Source organism: Brassica napus, chromosome A8, assembly GCF_020379485.1.
Source record: "Brassica napus cultivar Da-Ae chromosome A8, Da-Ae, whole genome shotgun sequence".
Lineage (NCBI taxonomy): Eukaryota > Viridiplantae > Streptophyta > Magnoliopsida > Brassicales > Brassicaceae > Brassica > Brassica napus.
Window position 1 is genome coordinate 22,411,026 of NC_063441.1, and position 25,016 is coordinate 22,436,041.

Sequence of the window (25,016 nt, forward strand, 5' to 3'; positions counted from 1 at the left end):
AGTTGAGCACCCATCATCCTTGACAAGAAATAAAATAATAGAAAGAAAATAATCTCTCCCACCAATTTCATTTGCTTTCCTTTGGACTGTCAGACTCTTCTCTTTCTCTTTCTGCACCAAATACTTTTCTTCATCTCTCCGTTTGCTTTTAGAACAATCCCCTCCCGAGATCAAGGTTAGATATTAGTTTCTCTTCTGCATGTGTATCTTGCTGATTATTCTCCATGCTTATTTTTCGGTCAACCAATTTAAAATCACATGTTTAAACCGAACCAGATTTTGAGATTTCAATCGAATTTTCTTGTAACTGTTCTTTTTCAAATCGATGGTTATCTGATTGCATAACAATACAATTCTGTTATTTATGATTAGTAAAGAAGGTAAGGCGAAGTGGTTGAGGAACTTGATCACAATGATGGAGCGACAATCTCTAATCAGATTATGGAGCAGTTTCTTCTACATATCGACACTGTTTTGGATGCAAGTTCACTCTCACTCTGAGTATCTAATTGGACTTGGAAGCTATGACATCACCGGCCCTGCCGCTGATGTCAACATGATGGGTTATGCTGACATGGCGCAAGTCGCATCTGGTATTCACTTCAGGCTCCGCGCTCGGACGTTCATTGTCTCTGAGCCACAAGGGAAGCGTGTTGTGTTTGTTAACATCGACGCTTGCATGGCTTCACAAATCGTTACACTCAAAGTGATCGAGAGGCTCAAGGCAAGGTATAGGCATGCATCCTAATCGTTTCCTAGGTTGAATAGTAGTAGCTTAAGAGTGGGATTAGATTAGATAGATAATATTAGGTGAATTAGTGTTAAGTATTCTACTTAGTCATTGTACTATGTTACTAATTAAATTTAATTTAGTTTAACTAAAAAAAACTTTTTTTTTGTAGATATGGGGACCTGTATACGGAAAAGAATGTTGCCATCAGTGGCATTCACACCCACGCTGGTCCTGGTGGCTATCTTCAGTATGTTGTGTATATTGTAACGTCACTTGGGTTTGTTCGTCAGTCATTTGATGCCCTTGTTGATGGAATTGAGAATAGTATCATCCAAGCTCACGAGAACCTCCGTCCTGGATCAATTTTTCTCAATAATGGTAAGGATTAATGAGGATACACTTTTCTTTGGCAATTTTTTCCTGTTTTATAATTTGTTATTGCTGGAATCTCTGATACAATTTCTTCTGCTTAATATTGACCAATGAAAAATAGTCGAAGTGCCCTTTTGGCTAATTAAACTTACCTTGTAGGTGAGCTTTTGGATGCTGGAGTTAACCGGAGTCCAAGTGCATATCTTAACAATCCTTCAGAGGAAAGGGGTGAATACAAGTATGATACCGATAAAGAAATGACTCTCTTGAAGTTTGTGGATGATCAGTGGGGTCCAGTAGGTAGTTTCAACTGGTTTGCTACTCATGGAACTTCCATGAGTCGTACAAACTCTTTGATCAGTGGGGACAACAAGGGAGCTGCAGCAAGATTAATGGAGGATTGGTTTGAACAGAGGGAAGAGCTTGTTTCAGATGAGATACCTAGAAGAGTTTCAAGCATAATAGGAAATCATCAGGACAGCCGTAAGCTTGCAAGTGAGGAGTTGCTAGAGATTGCATCTTACTTTGAGTCACAACCTGGTAGGCCTGCAACTAGAGTTTCAAGTGCTGCGAGGCGGGTGAGGAGCGCTCTGAGGAAGGCGGACAAGCCTGGCTTTGTTTCTGCTTTCTGTCAGACAAACTGTGGCGACGTTAGCCCAAATGTGCTTGGAGCGTTTTGCCTAGACACTGGTCTTCGTTGTGATTTCAATCACAGTACATGTGGTGGGAGAAATGAGCTGTGCTATGGGCGTGGACCAGGGTAATACAAAATTTTAGATAAGCTCAAAATTTTATTGAAGATTGAATTATCATATGACCTGTTTTTGATTTTTATTATTTGCAGCTATCCTGATGAATTTGAGAGTACACGTGTAATTGGTGAGAGACAATTCAAGAAGGCTTTGGATCTTTTCAGTAAAGCGTCTGAAGAGCTGCAAGGGAAGGTTGATTACCGCCAAGTTTACGTTGACTTTTCACAGCTTAATGTGACGCTTTCTAAAAAAGATGGAAGTTCAGAGGTTGTAAGAACATGTCCGGCGGCAATGGGCTTTGCTTTTGCTGCTGGAACCACAGATGGACCAGGAGCATTTGATTTTACACAAGGAGATGATAAGGTATCATCCAATAAGTTAATATTAGCTCCATGCTTTCCATTTCTCAGCTTTTGTGTAAATCAGGGGAACCCTTTCTGGAGGATGGTGAGAAACTTTCTTAAAACACCTCACAAGAAACAAATGGATTGTCACTACCCAAAACCCATCTTGCTTGACACTGGAGAAATGACAAAGCCTTATGCCTGGGCTGTAAGTAGTTTACACTTGTGAAACTCCTTTGAGTATTGTTTACGGTTCTAACTTTGTCTCATTGCTCTCCAGCCGTCAATTCTTTCACTGCAAATTCTACGTATTGGGAAACTTTTCATTCTCAGCGTTCCTGGAGGTAGTGGAGGAATCTGCAGATTTGTCACATTTCATAATAATGATGTTTAATATACCTGACTGTCTTGCTTGTTAGAATTCACTACTATGGCTGGGAGGCGTCTCCGAGATGCTGTCAAAACACAGCTTAAAAGAAGCGGTGATAAAGAACTGAGCGGTGAGATTCACGTGGTGATAGCTGGGTTGGCTAATGGTTACTCACAGTATGTGACTACCTTTGAGGAGTACCAAGTGCAAAGATATGAGGTAAAGAGCTTATCATACTGGCTCCTTCTTGTTCCTCTTAAATCTGTATTTGTTGCATTTGTTAGGGAGCATCTACATTGTTTGGCCCACATACCCTCAGTGGCTACATTCAAGAGTTCAAGAAGCTCTCCAAATCTCTCGTCCTTGGTAGGAATGTTCAGCCAGGGCCTCAGCCACCTAATCTCCTAGACAAGCAAGTGAGCTTCCTCACACCAGTCGTGATGGACACAGCTACTGGCGGAGACAGTTTTGGGGATGTAATCTCGGATGTTCCAAAAAACTTGTCTGTGAAGAGGGGAAGTGACCAGGTGACCGTTGTATTCCAGTCAGCTTGTCCTAGAAACGATCTAATGACAGAAGGTACCCGCACATAACTCAAATAGAATGTGTGACTTGGTCACTGTTTGATGCTAAGGAGAGATGTTTTGTTCATGGCAGGTACGTTTGCTCTGGTGGAGAGACTTGAGAGGGAGGACAAAACATGGACCCCAGTTTATGACGACGATGACCTATGTCTGAGGTTCAAGTGGTCGAGGCATAAGAAGTTTAGCTCCCGGAGTCAAGCCACAATAGAATGGAGAATTCCTGAGTCTGCATCACCAGGTGTTTACAGGATCACCCATTTTGGTGCAGCAAAGAAGCTCTTTGGGTCAGTCCAGCATTTCACAGGCTCATCTAGTGCCTTCGTTGTAACATAAACAAGTACAAACTAGAATAAATGAAGCGTATTAGTATTGTAAATTAAGCCTACACGAATGCACTGTCTGGTGCACGTATATGTATATTACACAAACATAGCAGGAGAGTATCGAATAATGTTATACGAGTCGTTAAAGATCACTAATTCTGCCAGACTTTGTTAACAGAAAGCATAATAAGTCAAGAAACAGCTGATTCTAGAGGAGCATCGCTTGTCTAACTTTGCAGAGCCCTGAACAAGACGTAGCTCCAGCATAATCGCTTGTCTAACGATTTAGAGTTACTGATACAATCCAATTTATATGCTTTTCTCTTATTTTCCGGCGGGAATTTTAATTCTAGTACATTTGCTACCCGCCAATTCGCTAGTATAAGCTACGAGGTTTGATTTGTAATTTAAAAAGCTAAAAGTTAATTTTGCATTACTAGTGAAAGTTTCGGGTTTATTTTGTAAATACGTAAAAGATAAATCACACGCGGGTTTTGACCTATTATTAGGGATAGATAGAACCGTCGTCCGCCGTTACCTTTCGTCGTGCTCGAGATTGAAATCGAGCGAATCGCGAGAAAGGAAGAGAGAAATGGCTCACAGGATTCTCAGAGATCACGACGCCGATGGATGGGAGCGATCCGATTTCCCAATCGTCTGCGAGTCTTGCCTCGGTGACAATCCCTACGTTCGAATGGTGATTCCTCTTATTCAATCTCTCTTGCTCGTTGATGAGATTCGAGTGCTTAAACCTAGTAAAAGTTAGATTTAGAGTTTAAGAAGCTATCAAAATCGTTGGAGCTTTGGTTTTGAGATCCAGATTCGTCTAGTTACATTTCGAATTTTGATTATTGCTGATTGAAGTGTTATTTGTTGGTGTGTAAACCAATGATGATTCCTCTCTTTCACTCTCTTGCTCGTTGATGAGATTTGAGTACTTAAACCTAGTAAAAGTTAGGTTTAGTGCTTAAGTAGCTATCAGATTCGCTCGGAGCTTTGGTTTTGAGATCCAGATTCGTCTAGTTACATTTCGAATTTTGATTATTGTTGTTTGTTGGTGTGTAGACCAAGGCGGAGTATGATAAGGAGTGCAAGATATGTACGCGGCCGTTCACGGTGTTTAGGTGGAGACCTGGAAGAGACGCTAGATACAAGAAGACGGAGATTTGTCAGACTTGCTGCAAGCTGAAGAATGTGTGTCAAGTCTGTCTTCTTGATCTTGAGTATGGTCTTCCTGTTCAAGCCAGGGACACTGCGCTTAACATTAGTACTCATGACTCTATCCCAAAGAGTGATGTTAACAGAGAGTACTTCGCTGAGGAGCATGACAGGAAGGTATGATGAATAACCAACTCTCACATTAATTAGTAAGTTAGTTTTTTCACATGGTGGCTTATTTAATTCAAGTGATTTTTTTTTTGTCTTGTGTAGACTAGAGCTGGACTGGATTATGAATCTTCATTTGGGAAGATGCGTCCTAATGATACTATTTTGAAGCTTCAAAGAACAACACCGTACTATAAGAGGAACAGAGCACATGTTTGTAGTTTCTTCATCAGGGGTGAGTGTACTAGAGGTGAGGAATGTCCATACCGGCATGAGATGCCTGAAACAGGAGAGCTTTCTCAGCAGAACATAAAAGACCGTTATTATGGGTAAGCTGTTTTCTTCTGTATGCATGACTTTGTTGATGTTTACTTGCCTTCTCAAATGCTTGTTTCAGTATCTCCCTTGATAAAGTTTGTTAAGTTTTACATGTATCTGCTATGGTACTATTTTCTCTTTGATCAGTTTAGACATTCATTCATTCTTTGGAAGCCACTAACATATATGAATTGTGATGTTCAATTCTTGAGCTGAACTTAGCTCTATGTTCGCTTAGTCTTGTTATAGCCTTTTCTAATTTTTTTGTTCTCTTAGAGCATCAACATTGAGGGTATCTTAATGGGTCTCTCTCATGAAACCTTCAAGTCTTTGACGTTGATGCTATTAATGTATTAGTCTTTTGACATATATGATTTCTGATCGTCAATTCTTGCGATGAACTATGCTATGTCGGCTCTCATGTAGTTTCATTTATTCATGTCAAACAGTCGGTTTGAACTATTTCTAATTTTCTTTTACATTTTCGCAGTGTTAATGATCCGGTTGCGATGAAGTTACTTGGAAAAGCTGGTGAGATGGGCACTTTAGAATCACCAGACGATCAAAGCATCAAAACGCTTTATGTCGGTGGACTTAATTCAAGAATTCTCGAGCAGGACTTACGAGATCAGTTCTACGCTTATGGAGAGATCGAGTCCATCCGAATCTTGGCCGACAAAGCATGCGCGTTTGTCACATACACAGCCCGTGAAGGAGCAGAGAAGGCTGCGCAAGAGCTCTCCAACAGGCTAGTCGTCAATGGTCAGAGGCTAAAACTCATGTGGGGAAGGCCTCAGGCTCCCAGACCTGATCAAGATGGTTCGAACCAACAGGGCGGTGTGGCTCATAGTGGTTTGCTACCTCGAGCCGTTATATCTCAGCAACATAATCAACCGCCACCGATGCAACAGTACTACATGCACCCACCACCACCGAACCAGGACAAACCGTATTACCCATCTATGGACCCACAGAGAATGGGTGCAGTCATTTCTACCCAAGAAGCTGGTGGTTCAAGCACTGAGAACAACGGAGGTTCGTCTTCTTCTTACATGATGCCTCCACACCAGCCATACCCGCCAGCACCATATGGATATATGCCATCGCCTTACCAGCAGCAGTATCCTGGTCCTATGCACCACCACTATGCCCCACCTCCAGCTGCTTACCAATCGTACCCACAGCAACCTGGTCCTGGATCAAAACCTGCACCGTCACCAAGCGCAGTCTCTGCCCCACCACCTGACTCTGCACCTGCTGGGTCTAGCGCACCTTCAGGATCCTCTCAACAACCTCCTACTGCTTCTACTACTACTGATTCATCTCAGTAGAAGAATCCTTGCTTAAAATGTTCAGCAACTTTTATGTTTAAAAGCTTTTTATACTCTGAATGAATCATTTTCAGCTGTTTTAGTTTAAACTTTGAAAAATATTATTTCCCAAGTCGGTTCTTAATGGAAGTTATCAAATCTAAGTTTTAAAATAAAAATGGGTCTGGCGGTGAATAGTTTATCAGTGGTGGCCAAATATCTTTTCTTTTATATACGTCTCTAGCTTTGTACACCAATAATTTTTTACTCTCATAAAAAATATCTTCCAAACATTTTTGATTTTTTTCTGTTTTAATGTTTTTCAATTCATCCAAGTGATCTAGAGCTAACTATAGAGACTTTGGATTATCTGGACACATAAATTATGGAAGCAGATTGGTTCTCAATGTACCGTTATGGCCAATTTCACACACATTCTTTAGTAAAATTTTATTATTAACAAAATGCAAACAACCTGAACTCCAAAATAAAGAAACCCTACCTAAGTAGCAAGAAAGTTTGTGAGATGCTCAAAATACTAAGTAGAAATAACTATCTAGTTCTGCTTAAAATACTTCCTCCAATGCCAGTGCTTCTTCCAACGCTGTTCAGCCATGTCCTCAATAGGAACACCTTTGGTCTCAGGTAGAAAGAAGATGACAAAGAGTCCCATGATAACATTCATGACTGCAAAGAAGAAGAACAAGGCTGATCTGAATCTGCATAGCGCCGACAAGAAGAACTGTCCGATAACGAATGTGCAGACCATGTTCATCGCCACTGCACAGAAGTAACCTGCATTTCTCACTTCAAGAGGGTAGATCTCAGAAGGAACAAGCCATCCCAATGGTCCCCACGACCAAGCGAATCCAGACACGTAGATGCAGATGAGTATCAGTACAATAAGTGGCACAGAGCGACTTGTAATAGGTCCGATTAGGTGCAAGTGTTTTAAGAGCAAGGCTCCAATAGATATCTGAAAACAGAGTTAACTTGTTACTCAAGTAAACTTGTGACGCACATAAAACAATGTTTTATTTTTTACCTGTGTAGCGGTCATTTGAGTTGCTCCTTCCACCAAAAAGAACTTCCTACCGAGCCTATCAACCATGACAACGGCGATAATTGTAGCGACGGCGTTCACACCGTTTGTGACAACGGTAGAGATCAGAGACGCGTTGTTACCGCTCCCCATGGTCTGGAACAAGACAGGAGCGTAGAACATAACTACATTGATTCCAGTAAACTGCTGGAAGAACTGAAGCAGCGTTCCGCACACCAGCGGCGGTCTGTTCTCGCTTTTGGTGAAGAGTTCTTTAAAAGGGCTTTTCACTTTGTTAGAAATCTCTGTGGCGCGTTTGATCTCGTTGAACTCGAGTTCAATGTCTTCAAGGCCTCTGATCTTCCTCAGTACTCTCTTCCCTTCTTCGTCTTTGCCTCGCTCGATGAGGCTAGCTGGTGTCTCGTGGATGAAGAAGGAACCTATCAAGAGGATCAAGGCTGGAACGGCTGCACCGCCGAGAGAGAATCTCCAGCCGTCTTTCACCGTGGACGTTAGGAAGTTGACATAGCTTGCTGCTAGGATTCCAATGGTGATGAGAAACTGGAACATGAGGTTTAGTCCTCCTCTGATTCTAGCCGGTGCAATCTCTGAGATGAACAATGGAACGGTCTGCATATGTATTGGCATACAAATGTTAGAAACAAGATCAGTCCATGAACTTAACGGCTAAACAAAACTCTAGACGGAAAGGTCCTGAGAATAGCCAAGTGAAACATTAAAATAAATGTTTATAGAAAAATGTTTATCGAATAGCCAAGAGAATAGCCAAATCTCTGAGAATAACCCAGTGGGTGTTATAGACATAAGCAAAAAAGTTTTTAGCATATGGTACCTAAAACTTTAAAATAAATGTTACTAAATTGTTTAAGCTCTTAAAATTTCAAGACTGGTTTTGCATTGACCAAATCCTAATATTTTCAATTAACATATATAAATATTAAAAAAAAAATCAAGTTAATATATATAAATTAATATTAGCATATGATACCTTCTAAAACGTCAAAGTAATGTACATAGAAAAATGTTCTAAATTTGCAACAACAAAAAAAGTTATTGAAAAGTTACTAAATATTGTTTAAGCTTTTAAAATCTCAAGACTGGTTCTGCATTGACCAAATCCTAAAATTTTCAAATTAATATACATATATATATATATATATATTTAAGTTCTCAAAATCTCAAGACCTGACCTAGATGAAATGTAGATATAAAGTTTTGAGGATTATGACCTGATTACCAAAACCGATGCCGCAGCCAAGGAGGATACGACCACCGATCAACATGCCGAGTTCCTGGGCAAAGAAGTTGAGGATAGCACCGCAGAGGAAGAAGGCCGAAGCGGACATGATTATAGGTTTCCTTCCGAACCTCCTGGATAAGTACGAAGCGGCTAAACTGGCGAAGATTCCAGCTAAGTAGAGAGAAGAAGTGAACAACTGCAAAAGCTGGTCATCGAATTTACAATAGTTGTTTTCGTGTACTCTATGTTTCTTCTCGTACACGTGATGGAAAAACTTTATCAAAAAAGTGTCCATACTCGTCACACCTCCTACAATTTTTAACCAAACCCATTAATCAAACATCAATCACAAAAAGAGACAAGAACTAGTTAAACCCTAACCAAACAAACAAACCTGAGATTCCTATGTCATAACCAAACATGAGACCACCAACAGCGGCAATGATACTGCACATGAAGACTTGAAAAGTATTCTTTGCAGGTAAGGAAGCACCTTCTTCAATATTCATCACACCCGTAACCATTTTTTTTATCTCTTTCTGTCTAGCTCTTTGTTTCTAAGTATGTTTATGACGAAAGGTTTAGTTAGATGTGTTTCTTTTATAGTTGAGTTAGGAGTGTTTTGGATAAACTATGATTTTCCCCCATAAATCTTTGTTAGACCCGATTTTTGGGTTGACTTGAAACTACTTTAGATAAATACGGTCGATAAATCTGCTTGTGTTTAAGATAGTTCTTCTTTGCATTTGTTTTGATATCAAGATAATATCATTCTAAAAAGAAATTTATATTTCAACAATGAGGATTTATTGGATCTAACACCGAATTTCACTGCAAAATATATATTAGTTTTTATATATATATACTTTTGAACATGGATAAGAGTTTGTTCAGTTTACATCAATTATCCACATGTTTTTTACATCAATTATCCACATGTTTAAATACACAAATAATCAAGGAAAAGATAATACAGAATGAAGCAATTTAAACAAGCAGATAAAGTTGAGATAAAAAATAAAATGATAGTGTTTTAAGTCAACCAGAATAATCGGTATGGATAATACACCTGCATCATCGTGAGAGAACTAACTAACTAGGTCTAGGTTTAAACCACCAAAAAAAACAAATAGTGACATTTCCAATTGATCCTAGCAAACCAAGATCATTGTTTTGTGTTCCTTCTTGTAACAACTATTGCAAACGATATCAATATTTTTAAGAAAATATAATAAAATATGATTAAGAAACTCTTAGGATGGATTACAGGGATAATGACATGTGAAGTATATAATCTTCTTGTGCAGTTTACTCACTTGACTCAAATTGTTCCTGCTTTAGAGAACACAGTTCATTCTTCTGTAAGAAACATTTCAGTTCAAGTGCACATGACAGCCTTTGAAACTAACTTCTAGTGTGCTGATTCTGGAATATAGTTGATGAAACATCAACTTTTAAATGCCAAAAATATTTACAAATAGATCATCATTTGTAGTTTTGATAAACTTCAGGTCAAATGTTTAAGTAGCAGCATTGTTTTTGTGATTAAATTTATGGACCAAAAAACTTTTATTTTGCTTTAGGCAGCCCACTACATAGGGCTGACCTCTGTTTCTATACTGTTCCTATCACCATCTAATGAACTCAGTGATAATTCCTGATCGTGAATCACAGCTCCCTGTTGACTAGCTGATGAAAGTTCCAAATCCTCAGAGGTTACAGTCAAAGTCTGGCCTAATGGTGACGATATGTCTGGTAACACAGATGTTGGTGAAGTATCAGATTCATCAGAGGTGACTTGATTCACAACTGAAGCTTCTGGTTCCACTATCTCTTGCATCTCTTGATTGGCTCTTCTCTCAGAGGTTCCAGGTTCATCAGACTCATAACTCATCTTCATCTCATCCACCGAGTTTGTGAGATGTTCAGGTGGTTCCTGTCAAAGTAAAAACATTGCAAGGAATACATTCAAATTCAACATTATAAAAAAACAATTATATTTAAGTAAACTTGATAAGAACATGGAACTATATAACCTCTAGTATAACTTCATTGGTGTGAGGAACTGTGGCCTGTATGGCTTTTGATCTCTCCTCTTCCTCAAATTGTTTGGCTGCATCACTTTCTTGAGAACTCATATTGAAATCTTGATCAAGTTTCTCCACTGGTAACATTTGAGATTCTGCAGCTCCATCCACAAGACTATTCTCTTTAGCCTCATTTACCTCGCCACTAAACACTGTTTCCTTACCTGTGTCTGACTCGTTGACAAAGAGTGACTTCTCATCATCATCATCAGAATGGTTCCAATCAACTGTAGTGGGAGGTGATCCCACTTCAGAAAACTCAACTTGAAGATCAGATTCCCCAGATTTAGTCACCTTATGTCCTTTCACTGTGCTGTAACCAAAATGTTCCATGTATATTTGTCTTTCTGGCGCTAATGAAGTCGAACGTGTCACAGTGTTTCTACGAATCACACCCTTTAAAGCATTTCCAACAGGTTGGTCACCATTTGGTTTTACAGAAATTTCAGAAGAATCTACTTGATCTGAGATGTTGGTATCTGTTATTACCATTTCTTGAGGTGCAAGCAATGTGTTTAAATCACGCACAACAGTCTCTGCCCTGTGTTCTGCCTCCATATCTTTTGTTTCTGCTATTGTTAGAGGTTGTTTCTTCTCAACCAAACCATCATAATCACTACCTACATGAACAAGATAGACACAAAGCTTTAACTACACGTTTCTAAACACATGACTTTATAACAATTTGAGCAAGAAACAGAACAGGTCTAAGCAATGTACCTTGTTGTGGTCTAAGCAAACCATCAGTTGACTTTTTCCAGTGTTCCAATCTCGAGTCAACCTCTGATGGAGGAAAGTTTCTGCGGCAAAAGCTCTCATGGTGGCTGAAGAAGCTCTCACGAGGGTTAGGGTTAGCTTCAGAAAACTCTTGATGAAAGCTATCACCTGAGAGGTTAGGCTTCTCCTCTTGAGGACCATAAGGAAGATCAAATGGGTTCTTTGTTGGTAGTAACACAGAAGGTGCAGATTCAGGCATTTGAAGTCCATCAATCATATAGTTTTCATCATGATCCAAACCGAAGTAGTTTCTTCCAACACAAACAGGAGGAACTTCCATATCCATTAGGCTTCTCTCTGCTGCAAGTAAGACTTGTCTCCTCGTTCTTCTTCTAGTAATCAAATGCTCTAATCTCTTGTTACGTTCCATCTCAGAGTTTCCAAGATCCAATAGATTCTTCTGATCATCGTCGGTCCAAGCTATGATCTTGGTGTCTTTAGGGAAAGATTCTTTTTCTTCTCCTTCTGATGATGATGATGATGATGAACACTCAACTTCAGTTTCACCGCCTCCGCTCGTTAGCCTCTCATATGGATGTAAAACGGAAACATTTACTTCGTTTAGGTTAGGCTCAGAGGAGTATTCTTGCGACGCAAGAAAGGCTTTGTCTCTCTTTTCTTCGTCTAGGTTAGGCTCAAATGAGAATTCTTGCGTCGCAAGAAAGGCTTTATCTTTCTTAAATTTTTGAGGGTTGGGGAACTCACCGTAGAGAGTTGTTAAAATGACTTGGTCTCTCTCATCCTCGCTAGCCTGAGAAGAGTCCCAGTCTTTGCCAACCTCCTCAACTTTCCTTCTCGCGTTTCGTCTAACGCTTCGTTGGTGCTTTAAGTCAGCTCTCCTTGTTCCTCCTCTCTCAGAACCCTCTGGGGAAAATGGTGGTAACGCATTAGCCGCGTTGATAGTTTCGATCTTCGAAGGCTTGGATCTTAGATGTTTTCGAAGATAAAACACAGAACATGCGATGAACGGAGAAGAGCAGATGATGAAATAGAAAAGACGAGGGAGGAAAGTGTATAAGAGGAAGGTGGAGGCAGAAACACCAGAGATAACTGGGTATTTTCTTACGCATGTGTAAATATTTTTCGTGGTGATTCTGAGAATTTTCCAGACGAGAGTTCCGATATCTTTGGTATTGATTCCCATGTTTTCGATCAACGATGAAAAACTGAGAAAAAAAAAAAGAACTCTAAAGCTTTCTATGGCGGTTCAAAATGTAAACTGTTTAGTCAATAAAAAAAATTCAGAGATCAATGGAAGAAGCGTAAATGGATGAAGAGGAGAGGTCAAGTTACATGTGAAACAATAGCCACTCAAAAACAATTAGATTTTAGGTTTACTCCATATTTAGAAATTTCCCTCCTTTTTTGGGTTTTCATTTTAAATTTTTTTCCTCCTGATGGCCCTGGTACAGAACAGGGAGACGGAGAAGACAGAACAGAAAACGGGTAAGAGATTGTTAGTTACTTACTTTACACATGTTCTCAAAGACAGAACAGAAAACGTTTCACAAACTGTCATACCCACAAATGGACCATGAACCGTCCTATGTCATGCTCAATACTATCAGATTGTGTCTGAAGTATGCTCTGTCTGACATGAACAGTCCTATGTCCTGCATTTCTATAAAATATAGTTGCGGTCTGTTTTAGAAGACTTATGCATGACTATCATGTGGATCCAATCGCTGTTGGGTGATACCAGTGTGTGAGAGTTTTACTCTTTTAGTCTTTCTGTACATAATGAAGTAACTAAATGTTTTTGTGAATTATTGTAGTGTAACCAGTGATGTTTCAAATAAACGACAACGTTTAGGCTGATAACAGTTTTGAGGGATTTGGATCAGTACATAGCAGTGTGGAAGATTTTGGATCAGAGACGACTAGTGTCACGGCCGAAAACGAAAGTGGTGATCCAGTTAATAAAGACGTAGAAACGGTTTCTCCAGCTGACGACTCGAGTCAGATACGCTGACCTCCATATGAAAAAGCTCAGAAAACCACCCATTGATATCCCTTTTCCTTGCTGCCCAAGAAAAAACTCCTCCAAAAGTTAGCTATCTATGTGTGTTTTAGGGTTTTTAAGTGAAAGTTGCATGATCTTTGTTTATATACCTTGCTCTCACGAAGATCAACGAGAGCTTTGTATCTCCCAATAGTAGCCATACTTCCCAAATGCTTGTACACGAACGGCTCTCCAAGTTCTGTTTCCTTTGCACTCAAGGCTCTTCCTCCTCCAGCTTTCCCCATCACGTTCAGTAGATTTGCCAAGTACTTGCCTTCTCTCTCAGCCACCTTCATTGACCATAGACTTTGTTAATTATGAGTAAAATGGAATTTTATGACAAGAACATTCGGACCTGTGCAAGAGCAGGAAGTGTTGACTTCCCTGTGCTCTCAAGATACCCACTACAGTCACCAATAGCAAACACGTCTTGTACTGAAGGTACACGCATCCACTCATCAATCCCAATCCTATGGAAACATAATCAACTAAGATATATTCTTGGAAGAATAAAAACAGAACAAGTTGTGGTGTTGGAGTCACTGACCTTCCACCTGGATCTTTTGGAAGATCAAGAGACCTCACAAACGAAGATGGACCAACACCAGTTGACCAGACTAAGAGACCGTAAGGAACTTCGGTTCCATCGTCAAGAATTAGCCTTTGAGGCTTCACTTCTTTCACAATCCCACGCACAAGCTTCACTCCAGACTGGTGTCAAAAATAAACTAACACATTCTCAACATTGTTACAAATAAAAACCAAATAAATCTGGCATTTTGTAACCTTGTTTAGCTGCTTGATTGCATATTGTCTGAGCCCATCGTCAAAAGAAGAAAGTATATCCCTTGCCTTTCAGGAAAAAAAAAGTATTTGTCAAAATTACATTTTATGAATAATAAACTTTATATATATATCAATGAAGGTTACCTCGATCAAAGTAACACGGATGTCGTCTTTGACATGAGCATATCTCTGACGAACATCTTTCATGATGAAATCACTAAGCTCACCACTAAACTCTACACCAGTGGGACCACCTCCGACCACAACGCAATGCAACAACCTCTTCTTCTCCTCTCCACCAAGGCCTAAGATGAAAGTTGGCACGTTATGAGTTTAGTTGGTGTATGAAGAAGAATATATGTGTTGTTGTTTGTTACCTGGAACTTCGGAGAGCATGAGGTTAAGAAGAAGCTTTCTACGTATCTCCTGAGCGTGATGAACCTCACGGAGGAAGATGGCGTTTTCCAAGACGCCGTTAATTCCAAATGTGGATGCTTCTGCACCACAAGCTAGTACCAGCTTGTCATAAGCGATCTTGAACTTCCATGACTTCAATGTGCTTAACCCATCAGTTACTGTCTCACAATGCACCTGTTTGTAACCGAGTGAAAGATTCATACATGAATATATGACCATGGTTCTAAACATCGGTCTAGACGACAAACAAAACTATTTTCATTAAATCCGACTTATATAATTTAAATAATCTAAATTTATTAAATAAAGCAATGATGATAGTACAAATCCACATATTTTATCTGAATTTTTATTTTGTATATCTAATTTAAATAATTCATCAAAAATAAATTTATAGTTAAAATCAAAAACTAATTAAAATATCTTGTATAAATGTAAGATATATATAAAATAAATTAATAATTTATTAATATATAAGCTTCGTCTAAGCTCCGAATAATCATGTGTAATCAATATTCCATTTCTTTACTTTATATATATGACACAACACAAAGTCAAAACGACACACAAACACAATTACCTCGTGGTTTTGAGAATCAAGTCGTGAGCAATTAGCGAGGAAGTAATAAGAACCGGGTTCACGTGAAATAGCCGGTTGGATACGAGAGATTGGTTCAGCAACGGACCTAAACTCAAGCGTACCGACGCAAGTAGAAGCCAAGAGAGGAGTGAAGACCATGTGGTTCCTCGGAGACACGCAAACGACGTCGTATATGCTCGTATCGATTCCTTTCATAAGACGACAACCTGCCCAACCCGACCCTAGAACCAGCAATCTCGGCTTCTCTCCTTCTTTTGTCGGAGCCAAACCTTCGTAACGATGTTGTACGACCTCCGCTGCTTGAACAGTCTCGCTCTGTCGCTGCTGATGTTGCAGAGCCGTGCAGAAACGAGACGAGAGAGTGCAGGATTCGTGGTTTCTGAACAAGTTTCCGACAGAAGAAATTGTCGGAGAGATCTTTACGAGGTTCTTGATCCAAGACATGATTCTTTTGGTTCTTGAATTCCCGGAAAATTCAAGAATGATACAAAAAGGTTACTTCTAAGCAAGCAATAAACACAATGTTATGGACCTTAAGCTGTTGGAGAAACGAACACTCTTGTTCAACTAGCCGCCTTGGTACTGTATCATCACTTCTATGCGTCTGACAAAAACCTACGTGCTAGATTTGGAAATGACAGGTCACACTGTCTTTCTTTCTCTCCAAAATAAATGGAAAATATTCGTATTTGGTAATATATGATTGCTGCTACGATATGTATATAAACGAAAATGTTACGACCGTACACGGTGCCATGTTGCTGTAGATATAGATGGAGTTTCAAAAGAACTGGGAAAGATAATTTATAAATAAGTGATTGGTGTTGAAAATTCTATATTATATATAAAAAAAAAATGTTAGTAACTCAACGGAAATTGGAGCGAGGGAAATGACGATAACAAACATGTGATTCTCTAAGACTTGTGTGGGGCGCAAGAAAAGGACATCAGAATAATCGTTCATTGTGATAGGCCGTATCGTCAGAGGTGAAGGATGTAGGGAGCAGCAGCCCAAACTTATACTAGTTAATAATTGTGACCCATTCGCCCATTCATATATAGATGATTTAATATTTTGGGTTTTATGAAAGCAGGACTATTGTTACAAAACAACACGTTAACACATTAACACAAGGGGAGCTTTGCCATTTGCCAATCAACTTTATAAAGAAAGACGCAAAGACCAAAAAGGTCAAAAGCTTATATGAGATTTACCATGCTACTCAGGGTACATCATAGAATTTACAGTTGTAGAGACATTTTTGTGATTCTTTAGTGCTTGTATTGACAATTGAAGGCATTTATATGATTTTCTTGGAAATAATATATCATAATAAATTAACGTAAAAAGTTCAGAAAAACTTATCACGCAAAACGAAAATAATTATATTACCACTTACTGACATTGAGATCTTCCAAGAGATACAAGTGTTCATATCTTCTTATTAATTTATCAGTACATATTATTTTCCGAGGGTTTTATTTGTTCAATATATAAAGAGATGAACGTGATGATATAAATGAGTAAAATTTAAAAATACTCGTTAATTATTTTCTCTTTTGTTAACAATAAGAAACATTTTGTATTCTTCACCCTCTCCGACCTCCACCATGCCTCCCACCAGGTGGGTTGTGTCTGCCGTTGGCCGATGGCTCGTCGTAGTCATTGGTGCTCACCATCATCAATGATCTTCCTCTCATCACCAACTTTTCATTTCCTGTTATGCATGCGCAAATATATATTAAGAAGCTTTAATTAACTTACAACCACAGATGATATGAATAATATATTACGAAAGAGTCTATCTATTTCCTTCGACACGCATGTATCAAGAATTAATCAACTAATCGAATGTATACGAGATAGAACCCTTTTTATTTAGATTATGATAGATCACTATAATCGATCGAAGAGACCGAGCAATCCAACGAAGTATTGAGGATATGTAAACAACTCTAAATTATTCTCTTTATTGTACATATGTGGATGAGATGATGAGCTAAACTGTTTTAATGCTCTTCTAATTACCTGAAAATGAAATACCGATTCGAGCCGTAGAGACGATTGAAAGTGCAAAGAAGATGCATAAACACAGCTTAATAGCAAAACAATAACCCATCGTCCCTTGTTTCTCCTTTTCCTCGTCTTTCTCTATCTCTCTTCACTATTCCCTTTTTTTTTTTACTTATCTCGTTGAAGTGATCAACTCGACAAAATAGGCTGTATTATTAATGAGTTAGTCTGGCTATAAAATGAAAGATCGAAGCACAGAACATGTTTCGGATGTCCAAACAACAGCTGATTTATATAACACATGGCATCGTCTTCATTGGATGTATGAAAGAGTTGACTATTTTGCAGACAAATCGTGGGTTTCACACTGTTAAGTTAAACAGTTAACTCAGAAGCAAAGCGAACATGTGTTTGCATGGGGCGTTGACTTACTTGCACCGTCCGTTACAAAAATGTCAACGTCAAAAGTTTTGGCCAAAAGAGGATTTGGGGTTTGGTCACTTTATAAAAAGAAGATTTTCTGACGATCATGTGGGGTTCTTGCTGTAATCACTGGTATCCTTTATTTTTTGAGACTCCTTTTTTTTTGTCGACGTCAGAGCCTCAGAGGTATTGCGTATTCTTTTAAGTTTAAAGTTGACATTAACAGTTTCTCTATAAAAATAATACTGTACATGTGTATCCTCTTCAATTTTAACTAAAACTAATAATTTAGTGTGAAATTTTTTTTAAAAAATTTGAATATATAAATAGTTTAAGATTAAGATGAACATGATAATCATTTTAGGAGACTTAAATATATCCTGCCAAAACTAAGATTGTGTGCCTGAAGAGTTAGGTGGCTTAATTTTTTGATTCAACGAAGATCACCCTCTCCTCCTTTCTTTGTTGGGACGCTGCGGTTCGGTTCAATAGGGTTGGATGGTTTACGGGCTTGCATTATTATTGCCTCGACATTCCAGTTGTGCTTCCAACTTTAGGTGGTTCTTGTGAAACTGCAGGAGACGCTAGCATCTCGGTTTCGAGGTTTGGCTGGATTAGTGGTATCTCGTGGTAACATTGACCTCACATGTAACCGGGTTTACTTCTGAGACGTAAGCCGTTTCTCTTTCTTCAAGATGTGTTTTGTCTCTTGGTTTCGTTAGTTTTTAAAGTTTAGTTTCCTCATCCTTTGCTTTTTATTTAGTTTTTGGTCTTTCTGCTATTTTAGTTTTTTATTGTACTTTTGGTACAAATTTAACATTCAGACCAAAAAAAAAACTAAGTTGAGTGTTTTTTGAACTTTTATATTTGAGAAAAAAGTATAATGAGGCCTTATATGGGCCATAAGAGACCGGCCCACTGAGAGATAGGCCCATTCAAAGCTCAATCCCCCCGTATAACTCCGCTCATAAAGTCTCCTTCCCATTTTGTAAAACCTCCCAAATTCTCTATCGCTCTCACACGCCGCAACGCTAGCAAACCAATCGAATCCACGAAGAAAACTCGATCCGTAGATTACTATGGCCACCAACGAACCCGAGCACGAGCCCAGAGACGTTGAAGAAGCTGTAGCTAACGAGGACGAGGACACCGGAGCTCAGGTCGCTCCGATCGTTAGGCTTGAGGAGGTTGCCGTCACTACCGGCGAGGAAGACGAAGACGCCGTCCTCGATCTGTAAGTCTTACGAGATTTGTGATCTAATCGAGTTTCCTAGGGTTTTAGGGACTCTTGAGATTTGTTGATTGAAATGTTTTGTTTGAGTGAATCTAAGGAAATCGAAGCTGTATCGGTTCGATAAGGAGGCGAATCAGTGGAAGGAGAGAGGTGCTGGTACTGTGAAGCTCTTGAAGCATAAGAGCACTGGGAAGATTCGTCTCGTTATGAGGCAATCGAAAACTCTCAAGATCTGTGCTAATCACTTCGGTAAACCTCCGTTTAGGTTTACTTTATGTGGTTTAAGTTTTATCTGGATCTGTATTTAAGTTACTCTTGGAACTGTTGCAGTTACACAGGGCATGAATGTTCAAGAACACGTTGGAAATGAAAAGTCTTGTGTATGGCACGCACGTGACTTTGCTGATGGTGAACTCAAGGATGAGCTTTTCTGCATCCGGTTTGCTTCCATTGAGAGTGAGTATCAATTATGATAACATTCCACTTATTGTGTTGTTTCTTGTCAATATAGCTATTGGCTGATCTTGACTTTTTGATTACCACTTGTTTCATTAACCTTTATGCATGTTGCTTTCGCTTTGGCTTATATATTCTCAGTATATAATTGGTAGAACTTTGAATTTAGCTTTGTGGCTGCCTGTGTTTAAAAAGGCTCATGGCGCTCCATGGCGATGAAGTATGTGCCTTGCGCCTTGCGCCATGGCGCATCGAGGCTCTCGCCTTGAAGACCACTTGAAACTGTGATTAAAAAAAAAAAAAAACTAAATTACTATGATGATGAACATGCAAATAAAGCATTCAATAACGTAAAGAACATGCAAACACAAACTATACCATAAAGAGCAATAAAATACATGTTAAAAATGAATTTCAATATATATTAGATTTGTTTCAGTTACAAACAAAGATTATACATCAACTTGATCACAGGAGTCCTCAAGCTACAATATACTAGTAAGCGTCAATTATGTAAGCATCAATCACTTACTGTATAAAAGAAAAGAAGCACCAAAATTACAGAGATAAGCAATCGCAGTGCATTCTAGACTGTAACCAAGAAACACAAGTAGTCATAATAATAAGAAGAAGAACCTATGAGACTAACCTTAAGCAAAACACTGTGAGATATATGTTTTGTGAGAATTTTTGACGTTTGGTTTAACTTTGAAGAGGGAGCTAGGGTTTTGATGAGTATTTTTGACGTTTTGTTATAAGATTGGTGAATTAGTTAAAGCAGGGTTTGGTTTCGTACCTGGTTTAGTGTCGGTTAACATAGGGTCTCCAAGGCGCGCCTTTGCATCGCCTTTGAAGGCACCGCTTTATGGCCAAAGCGCACTAGGCGAGCGCCTTAGGGACCATACCCTTGCCTGGGATGTGCATGGCGATGGAGCTATCGCCTGAGTGCGCCTTGCGCCTTGGCGCATAAGGCGAGCGCCTTTTTAAACACAGGTGGCTGCATGCTTTTGGAAGATCCCAACTCAAAGTTTTCATTATAGGCTGGTTTAGAGCTCTATTGCTTTGTTTTTTTTTCCTTTCCACAAAGTATTACACTCTTCTCACTGTGTATTTAACCTTGGTAGTTAAAGAGTTGTCTATGGCTGCTAGATTATGCTTACGTTACATTAGAAGAGTCAAAGATCTTGAGGTAGTTAGGGGGTGTATATTTTCAATTGAAAAGTTTAGTCGGTAGTCTACATTTTTATATATTGGGGGTGTATATTTTCAATTGTTTATGTGCTAATAATGCCATGAACCGAGAAGTTTTTGTAATAAAGTCGTGTTTTCCTTGTCAGACTGCAAAGCGTTTATGCAGAAGTTCAACGAAGTTGCTGAATCTGAAGTAGAGAAAGAAGAGAGCAAAGATGCCTCTGACACCGCTGGTCTTCTCGAGAAGTTGACCGTTGAAGAGACTAAAACAGAGGAGAAACCTGTGGAGAAGGAGAAGACTGAAGTGGAAGCAGAGGAGAAGAAAAAAAGCGAGCCGGAGAAAGCTGACGAAGAGAAGAAAACCGAAGAGGCTGTTCCCTCAACTTAAGCTGCATCAAAGTTTACCCTCCACAGATCTTGGCGAGACATTATAAGCCTATAAGTGTTAGATGCATCTCTCTCGTGTCTACCATTGTCTGGGCACTATCTATCTACACATGTTTTGTCCAGTCATATCGCTTGGGGTCGGGTTTTGCAGTGTCGTTTTTGGGTCTTTAGTTTTTGAGTCTGAAAGTGTCGGTCGAATGATATGAGAGATTCAGGGGAGAGATTTATTTATAAGTACATTGAATTTATTGTTTTAAGGTTTTTATGGATCGTTTTTGCATGGTCTTATTATATGATGGGGATAGATATGTTTTACAGTCTAATATGTTCTTTTTCTGACAAGTAAAATTCCATTCAGAAATCGAATTAAAGCCACATGCTTTATATTATGCTCTATACCCAAAAGGGTCACTCAAACTGTTCACACGGAATCAAGGAGACAACAACCAACATGTACTAAGTTGGGTTTGGTGAATCAGCACATACATTTTGGCTATGATACAAAATACCAAAAAACGAATTAGATGGGCTAATATATGTCAACACTAGTTAAAGTGGTTAACACATCATAACTTGAATTATTTATTTATGGCGTTTAGTACTCGAGTATATATCTATTAGACTTTTCCAAGTCAAACAGTCAACCACTTGTGCCGCGTTTAATCCTCAAACCCCTTTTATATTAAGAATTGATATCGAATTTATTTATATGCATAGCAAACGGGAAAAAGTGAGTACGACACATAAAACAAAACAAAAAACACGATGATGGGCTTGAGAAGAACACCGTTGGTTTTATACATTCTCTTCGTCTTTCATCTTCATCACGATTTCACTTCCGTTAGCTCACGGTCTTACTCACTTGATACGAACAAAGAGAGTCTTCATGTAAATGAGTCAAAACCAGTTGTTGATGTGTTTGAAGGAAAGGCTCGAGAGTTAGCTTTCGTTATCAAAAGAAGAGGCATTGGAGGAGCTGGTGGAGGCGGCGGTAGCACCACGAGTGGAGGAGATGGGGGCAGCAGTGGTAGCAGCACGAGTGGAGGAGGTGGTGGCGGCCATAGCAGCGTGGAAGGAGGAGGTGTAAGCGGTCAAAGCTGGTCAAACGGCGGAGGACGTTTTGGTTCGAGTTATGCTGGTCGTAACGGTACTCGTGGATTGCATCGTTCAAGCGGCAGACAGAATATTCGAGGGGCAGTATGTGCGGCCGGTTGGTTGGGTTTATCAATTTTAGTCGGTTTAATATTGGCTTAGAAAGATTTATGTATTGGTTCACCATTTTAATTTGGGGTGCATATGTGTTGAAGTCCGGTCTGGTTTGGTCTGAGATTGATTGGGGCTAATGGTCAGTTGTTGTGTTTCGGTTGTTTACTATGCTGTATGCACGGTTTGTACATTGTAAATTATATTCAGTTAGTATATTTGTGAAATTTCGTAAAGCTGAAATTAAACATTCTGAACACTAAGGCTTTGACTATATCATATGTCACATTTATAGTAAATAATCAAGGAGAAAAATTACATACACAAATTTACTATATCTCAAACCATAGTAAATATAATTATCCTCTCTCCCATTTTTATTTTCCTTTAGTTTGCGATTATATATTAATTAAAAATTCCACCATACATGTCACATGTTTATAGATTTCCAATGTATTTGTAAAAAATGTTTTTAAGATAAGGATCATTTAAGTTTCTATGTAAAGAGTAAAAAGAAAAATATATTAAACAAAGGTAAGTGATATGGAGAGTGTTGTAATGTGTGATGTGTCCTAATATATTTTGTCCTAATATATAATGTAATTAATCAAACTATACACTATGACAATTTTTGTCCTAATATACTTCAAAATATATAAACACTGTCGTGCCAAGGAGTCAAACTTTTCTCATCTCATTTTTCTTCTCTCCTATCTAAATTTTATTTGCAGTCGACAGACAAAATATTACACCCACAAATTTAACTTTTATTTAAAAAAAAAATAGCGTCACTTATAAACTTTATACTATGGTTTAGGAGCAGGTTCTTAATGAGACACTGAAACTACGACGAAACGGCAACCACTTCTCACGCGTCCTCCTTTTTTTTTTTTTGTAATACTCCTAGTACATAGAGTAAAGAATGTAAGCCAATTTATATAAATAGAAAGCAAAAGGGAAAATGCTAGAAGACACAGAAACCAAACAACACCAACAAAAAATGGCTTTCAGAAGAACATCTTTGGTTTTGTATACTCTCTTCATCTTTTATCTTCAACACAATTTGCTTTCCGTGAGCTCACGACCTCACTCAGCTGATACGAACCACGAGACTCTTCCTTTTTATCCCTCAGAGACGGATGTTGTTGGGTTTGAAGGAAAGACTCGTGAGTTAGCTGTTGTTATCAAAAAATCATTTGGTGGAGGACGTGGCGGCGGCAGTGGCAGCAGGGGAGGAGGAGTTGGAGGTCGAAGCCGATCACGTGGCGGGGCAGGTGTGATTTATCCGGCCAGATCGCATTTTCATCGTTCAAGCGGTAGCATGAACCTTCGAGGGGCAGTGTGTGCGGTCGGCTGGTTGTGTTTATCGGTGTTAGCCGGTTTATTCTTGATTTAGTCTGAACTTGATATATGTACGTAGGTCTAGATGGAACTATGGCGTATGTAAAGTGTCGATCATATTCACTTAGAAGAAGTGTTTTCACCAGTTGCTCACCCCACAAGAACAATACATATTTATTTAAATTTGTAAAGCAAACGTTCCTATGATAGCATCGTCCACTATTTTTTTTATATATAATACTACCATTTAGTGGGAATTTTTGTTTGTTTTAATTCCGTTTGGTTAATAATTACTAAGATATATATACAAGCATAATCTCATAAGCCATTGCAAAAACATTATCGCTTAGCTCCTTGGAATCTATATCAAAATATGAAAAGTCATGGCCCAACTGGTGGATTAACTTTATCCGTGGACCATGTGATGATGAGTGATGCCAAGACTCGAGATAAAGACAAGACTCAATCTCCACCAAAAAACTGATCAACTATGGCCACTTGGAACTATACTAAATGAGACATGCACCACACACATTCGAGAAATGACCAGTACCCACTTATAACATTTTAAGCAAAACAGACACCATACTTTAAAGTTTATTCAAGACATGCCAGTGGCGCATGCAGCGTTGAAAGATATGGGTCAGGGTCACATGCTCCCAATGTATTTGTGAAAATATGGTTTATGATTCTGATCATTTTAAGTTTCTATATAAAGAATAGATAGGAAAATAAGAGTAATAGATTTACATAAGTATTGAATTGTGAGTTGATTGCATATTTGATGTAGGATGTAATTAACCTATATCATGATAGCTTCGTGCTATTAGACTTCAAAGTTTAGGGACCAAACAAACTCATCCTTTTTTCTAACTAATAAATATATGTTGATTATGCAATCATGTATAGCAGTGTTAATTATTTCAACACCCGCCGTTGATAATACGCAGATAATAAGGCTACGAAATGCTTAGGCAAGACTAGAGAGGTCACTATCAGTTCGTATACTATAAATAGGTATACAGTTTTAAAATTTGTTTGAACAAAGTTTCATGCTATCTCTCTGTTATTTCTAGCTTTCGTTGCAATTAACACAAAGCTTCATGTTATCTCTCTATCCTTGCAGTTATAACACTCCTATAGTCCTGTGTACATATTTGATTCAACCTTCATTCGATTTACAATTCCACAATAGTTAAGCAAATTAATCAATCTAAGCTTCTTTTCAATAACACTAAGTAATTAATAAGATTTCAATTTGTGGTATGTTTTCGTAAGTTTTTGTTTTTTTTATGTTTAGTATAGACTATAGAAAATACTAATGTTCAAAAGTTAGAACTTAAGGGGTTATAAGTTCGAGTT

General features: G+C 38.7%; 9 protein-coding genes across 10 annotated transcripts; 5 read left to right on the top strand and 4 right to left on the bottom strand.

Moving 5' to 3' along the window:
- Window position 1: 1 nt before the first annotated feature.
- Window positions 2-3,630, top strand: LOC106362240 (neutral ceramidase 1). 2 transcript variants are annotated; one of them, XM_013802094.3, is made up of 10 exons: window positions 2-175; window positions 373-729; window positions 903-1,111; window positions 1,265-1,865; window positions 1,950-2,220; window positions 2,284-2,409; window positions 2,482-2,545; window positions 2,621-2,790; window positions 2,856-3,150; window positions 3,229-3,630. In XM_013802094.3, the coding sequence occupies exons 2-10, from the start codon at window positions 413-415 to the stop codon at window positions 3,486-3,488; spliced, it is 2,313 nt and encodes a 770-aa protein (XP_013657548.1). In that variant the 5' UTR covers window positions 2-175; window positions 373-412; the 3' UTR covers window positions 3,489-3,630. The 2 variants fall into 2 exon arrangements, with proteins under 2 accessions (XP_013657548.1, XP_022546187.1); XM_022690466.2 differs by having other exon boundaries at window positions 12-175; window positions 378-729.
- A 316-nt stretch (window positions 3,631-3,946) lies between these two features.
- Window positions 3,947-6,611, top strand: LOC106362238 (zinc finger CCCH domain-containing protein 4). The gene is made up of 4 exons (XM_013802092.2): window positions 3,947-4,175; window positions 4,544-4,813; window positions 4,910-5,133; window positions 5,613-6,611. Exons 1-4 carry the CDS (start codon window positions 4,071-4,073, stop codon window positions 6,451-6,453), a joined length of 1,440 nt encoding a protein of 479 aa, XP_013657546.2. The 5' UTR covers window positions 3,947-4,070; the 3' UTR covers window positions 6,454-6,611.
- Window positions 6,612-6,908: 297 nt separating this feature from the next.
- Window positions 6,909-9,491, bottom strand: LOC106362239 (sugar transport protein 2). The gene is made up of 4 exons (XM_013802093.3): window positions 9,130-9,491; window positions 8,725-9,044; window positions 7,478-8,104; window positions 6,909-7,408 (listed from the first exon to the last, which is right to left on the bottom strand). The coding sequence occupies exons 1-4, from the start codon at window positions 9,257-9,259 to the stop codon at window positions 6,989-6,991; spliced, it is 1,497 nt and encodes a 498-aa protein (XP_013657547.1). The 5' UTR covers window positions 9,260-9,491; the 3' UTR covers window positions 6,909-6,988.
- Window positions 9,300-13,095, bottom strand: LOC111199871. The gene is made up of 3 exons (XM_022690467.2): window positions 11,543-13,095; window positions 10,772-11,442; window positions 9,300-10,671 (listed from the first exon to the last, which is right to left on the bottom strand). The coding sequence occupies exons 1-3, from the start codon at window positions 12,741-12,743 to the stop codon at window positions 10,327-10,329; spliced, it is 2,217 nt and encodes a 738-aa protein (XP_022546188.2). The 5' UTR covers window positions 12,744-13,095; the 3' UTR covers window positions 9,300-10,326.
- A 250-nt stretch (window positions 13,096-13,345) lies between these two features.
- LOC106362237 (internal alternative NAD(P)H-ubiquinone oxidoreductase A1, mitochondrial) lies at window positions 13,346-16,244 on the bottom strand. The gene is made up of 8 exons (XM_013802091.3): window positions 15,385-16,244; window positions 14,765-14,978; window positions 14,532-14,692; window positions 14,388-14,453; window positions 14,149-14,312; window positions 13,957-14,071; window positions 13,712-13,891; window positions 13,346-13,622 (listed from the first exon to the last, which is right to left on the bottom strand). The coding sequence occupies exons 1-8, from the start codon at window positions 15,847-15,849 to the stop codon at window positions 13,470-13,472; spliced, it is 1,518 nt and encodes a 505-aa protein (XP_013657545.1). The 5' UTR covers window positions 15,850-16,244; the 3' UTR covers window positions 13,346-13,469.
- Window positions 16,245-16,816: 572 nt separating this feature from the next.
- Window positions 16,817-17,787, bottom strand: LOC111200131 (protein PSY3-like). Its single transcript, XM_022690815.2, has 2 exons — window positions 17,435-17,787; window positions 16,817-17,123 (listed from the first exon to the last, which is right to left on the bottom strand). The coding sequence occupies exons 1-2, from the start codon at window positions 17,523-17,525 to the stop codon at window positions 16,996-16,998; spliced, it is 219 nt and encodes a 72-aa protein (XP_022546536.1). The 5' UTR covers window positions 17,526-17,787; the 3' UTR covers window positions 16,817-16,995.
- Window positions 17,788-18,819: 1,032 nt separating this feature from the next.
- LOC106362229 (ran-binding protein 1 homolog a-like) lies at window positions 18,820-21,433 on the top strand. The gene is made up of 4 exons (XM_013802079.3): window positions 18,820-19,076; window positions 19,174-19,325; window positions 19,407-19,532; window positions 20,870-21,433. The coding sequence occupies exons 1-4, from the start codon at window positions 18,922-18,924 to the stop codon at window positions 21,109-21,111; spliced, it is 675 nt and encodes a 224-aa protein (XP_013657533.1). The 5' UTR covers window positions 18,820-18,921; the 3' UTR covers window positions 21,112-21,433.
- A 256-nt stretch (window positions 21,434-21,689) lies between these two features.
- LOC106362231 (loricrin-like) lies at window positions 21,690-22,549 on the top strand. The gene has a single exon (XM_013802082.3). The coding sequence runs from the start codon at window positions 21,876-21,878 to the stop codon at window positions 22,362-22,364; it is 489 nt and encodes a 162-aa protein (XP_013657536.1). The 5' UTR covers window positions 21,690-21,875; the 3' UTR covers window positions 22,365-22,549.
- Window positions 22,550-23,257: 708 nt separating this feature from the next.
- LOC106362236 lies at window positions 23,258-23,911 on the top strand. The gene has a single exon (XM_013802090.3). The coding sequence runs from the start codon at window positions 23,275-23,277 to the stop codon at window positions 23,707-23,709; it is 435 nt and encodes a 144-aa protein (XP_013657544.1). The 5' UTR covers window positions 23,258-23,274; the 3' UTR covers window positions 23,710-23,911.
- The last annotated feature ends 1,105 nt before the right edge of the window (window positions 23,912-25,016 follow it).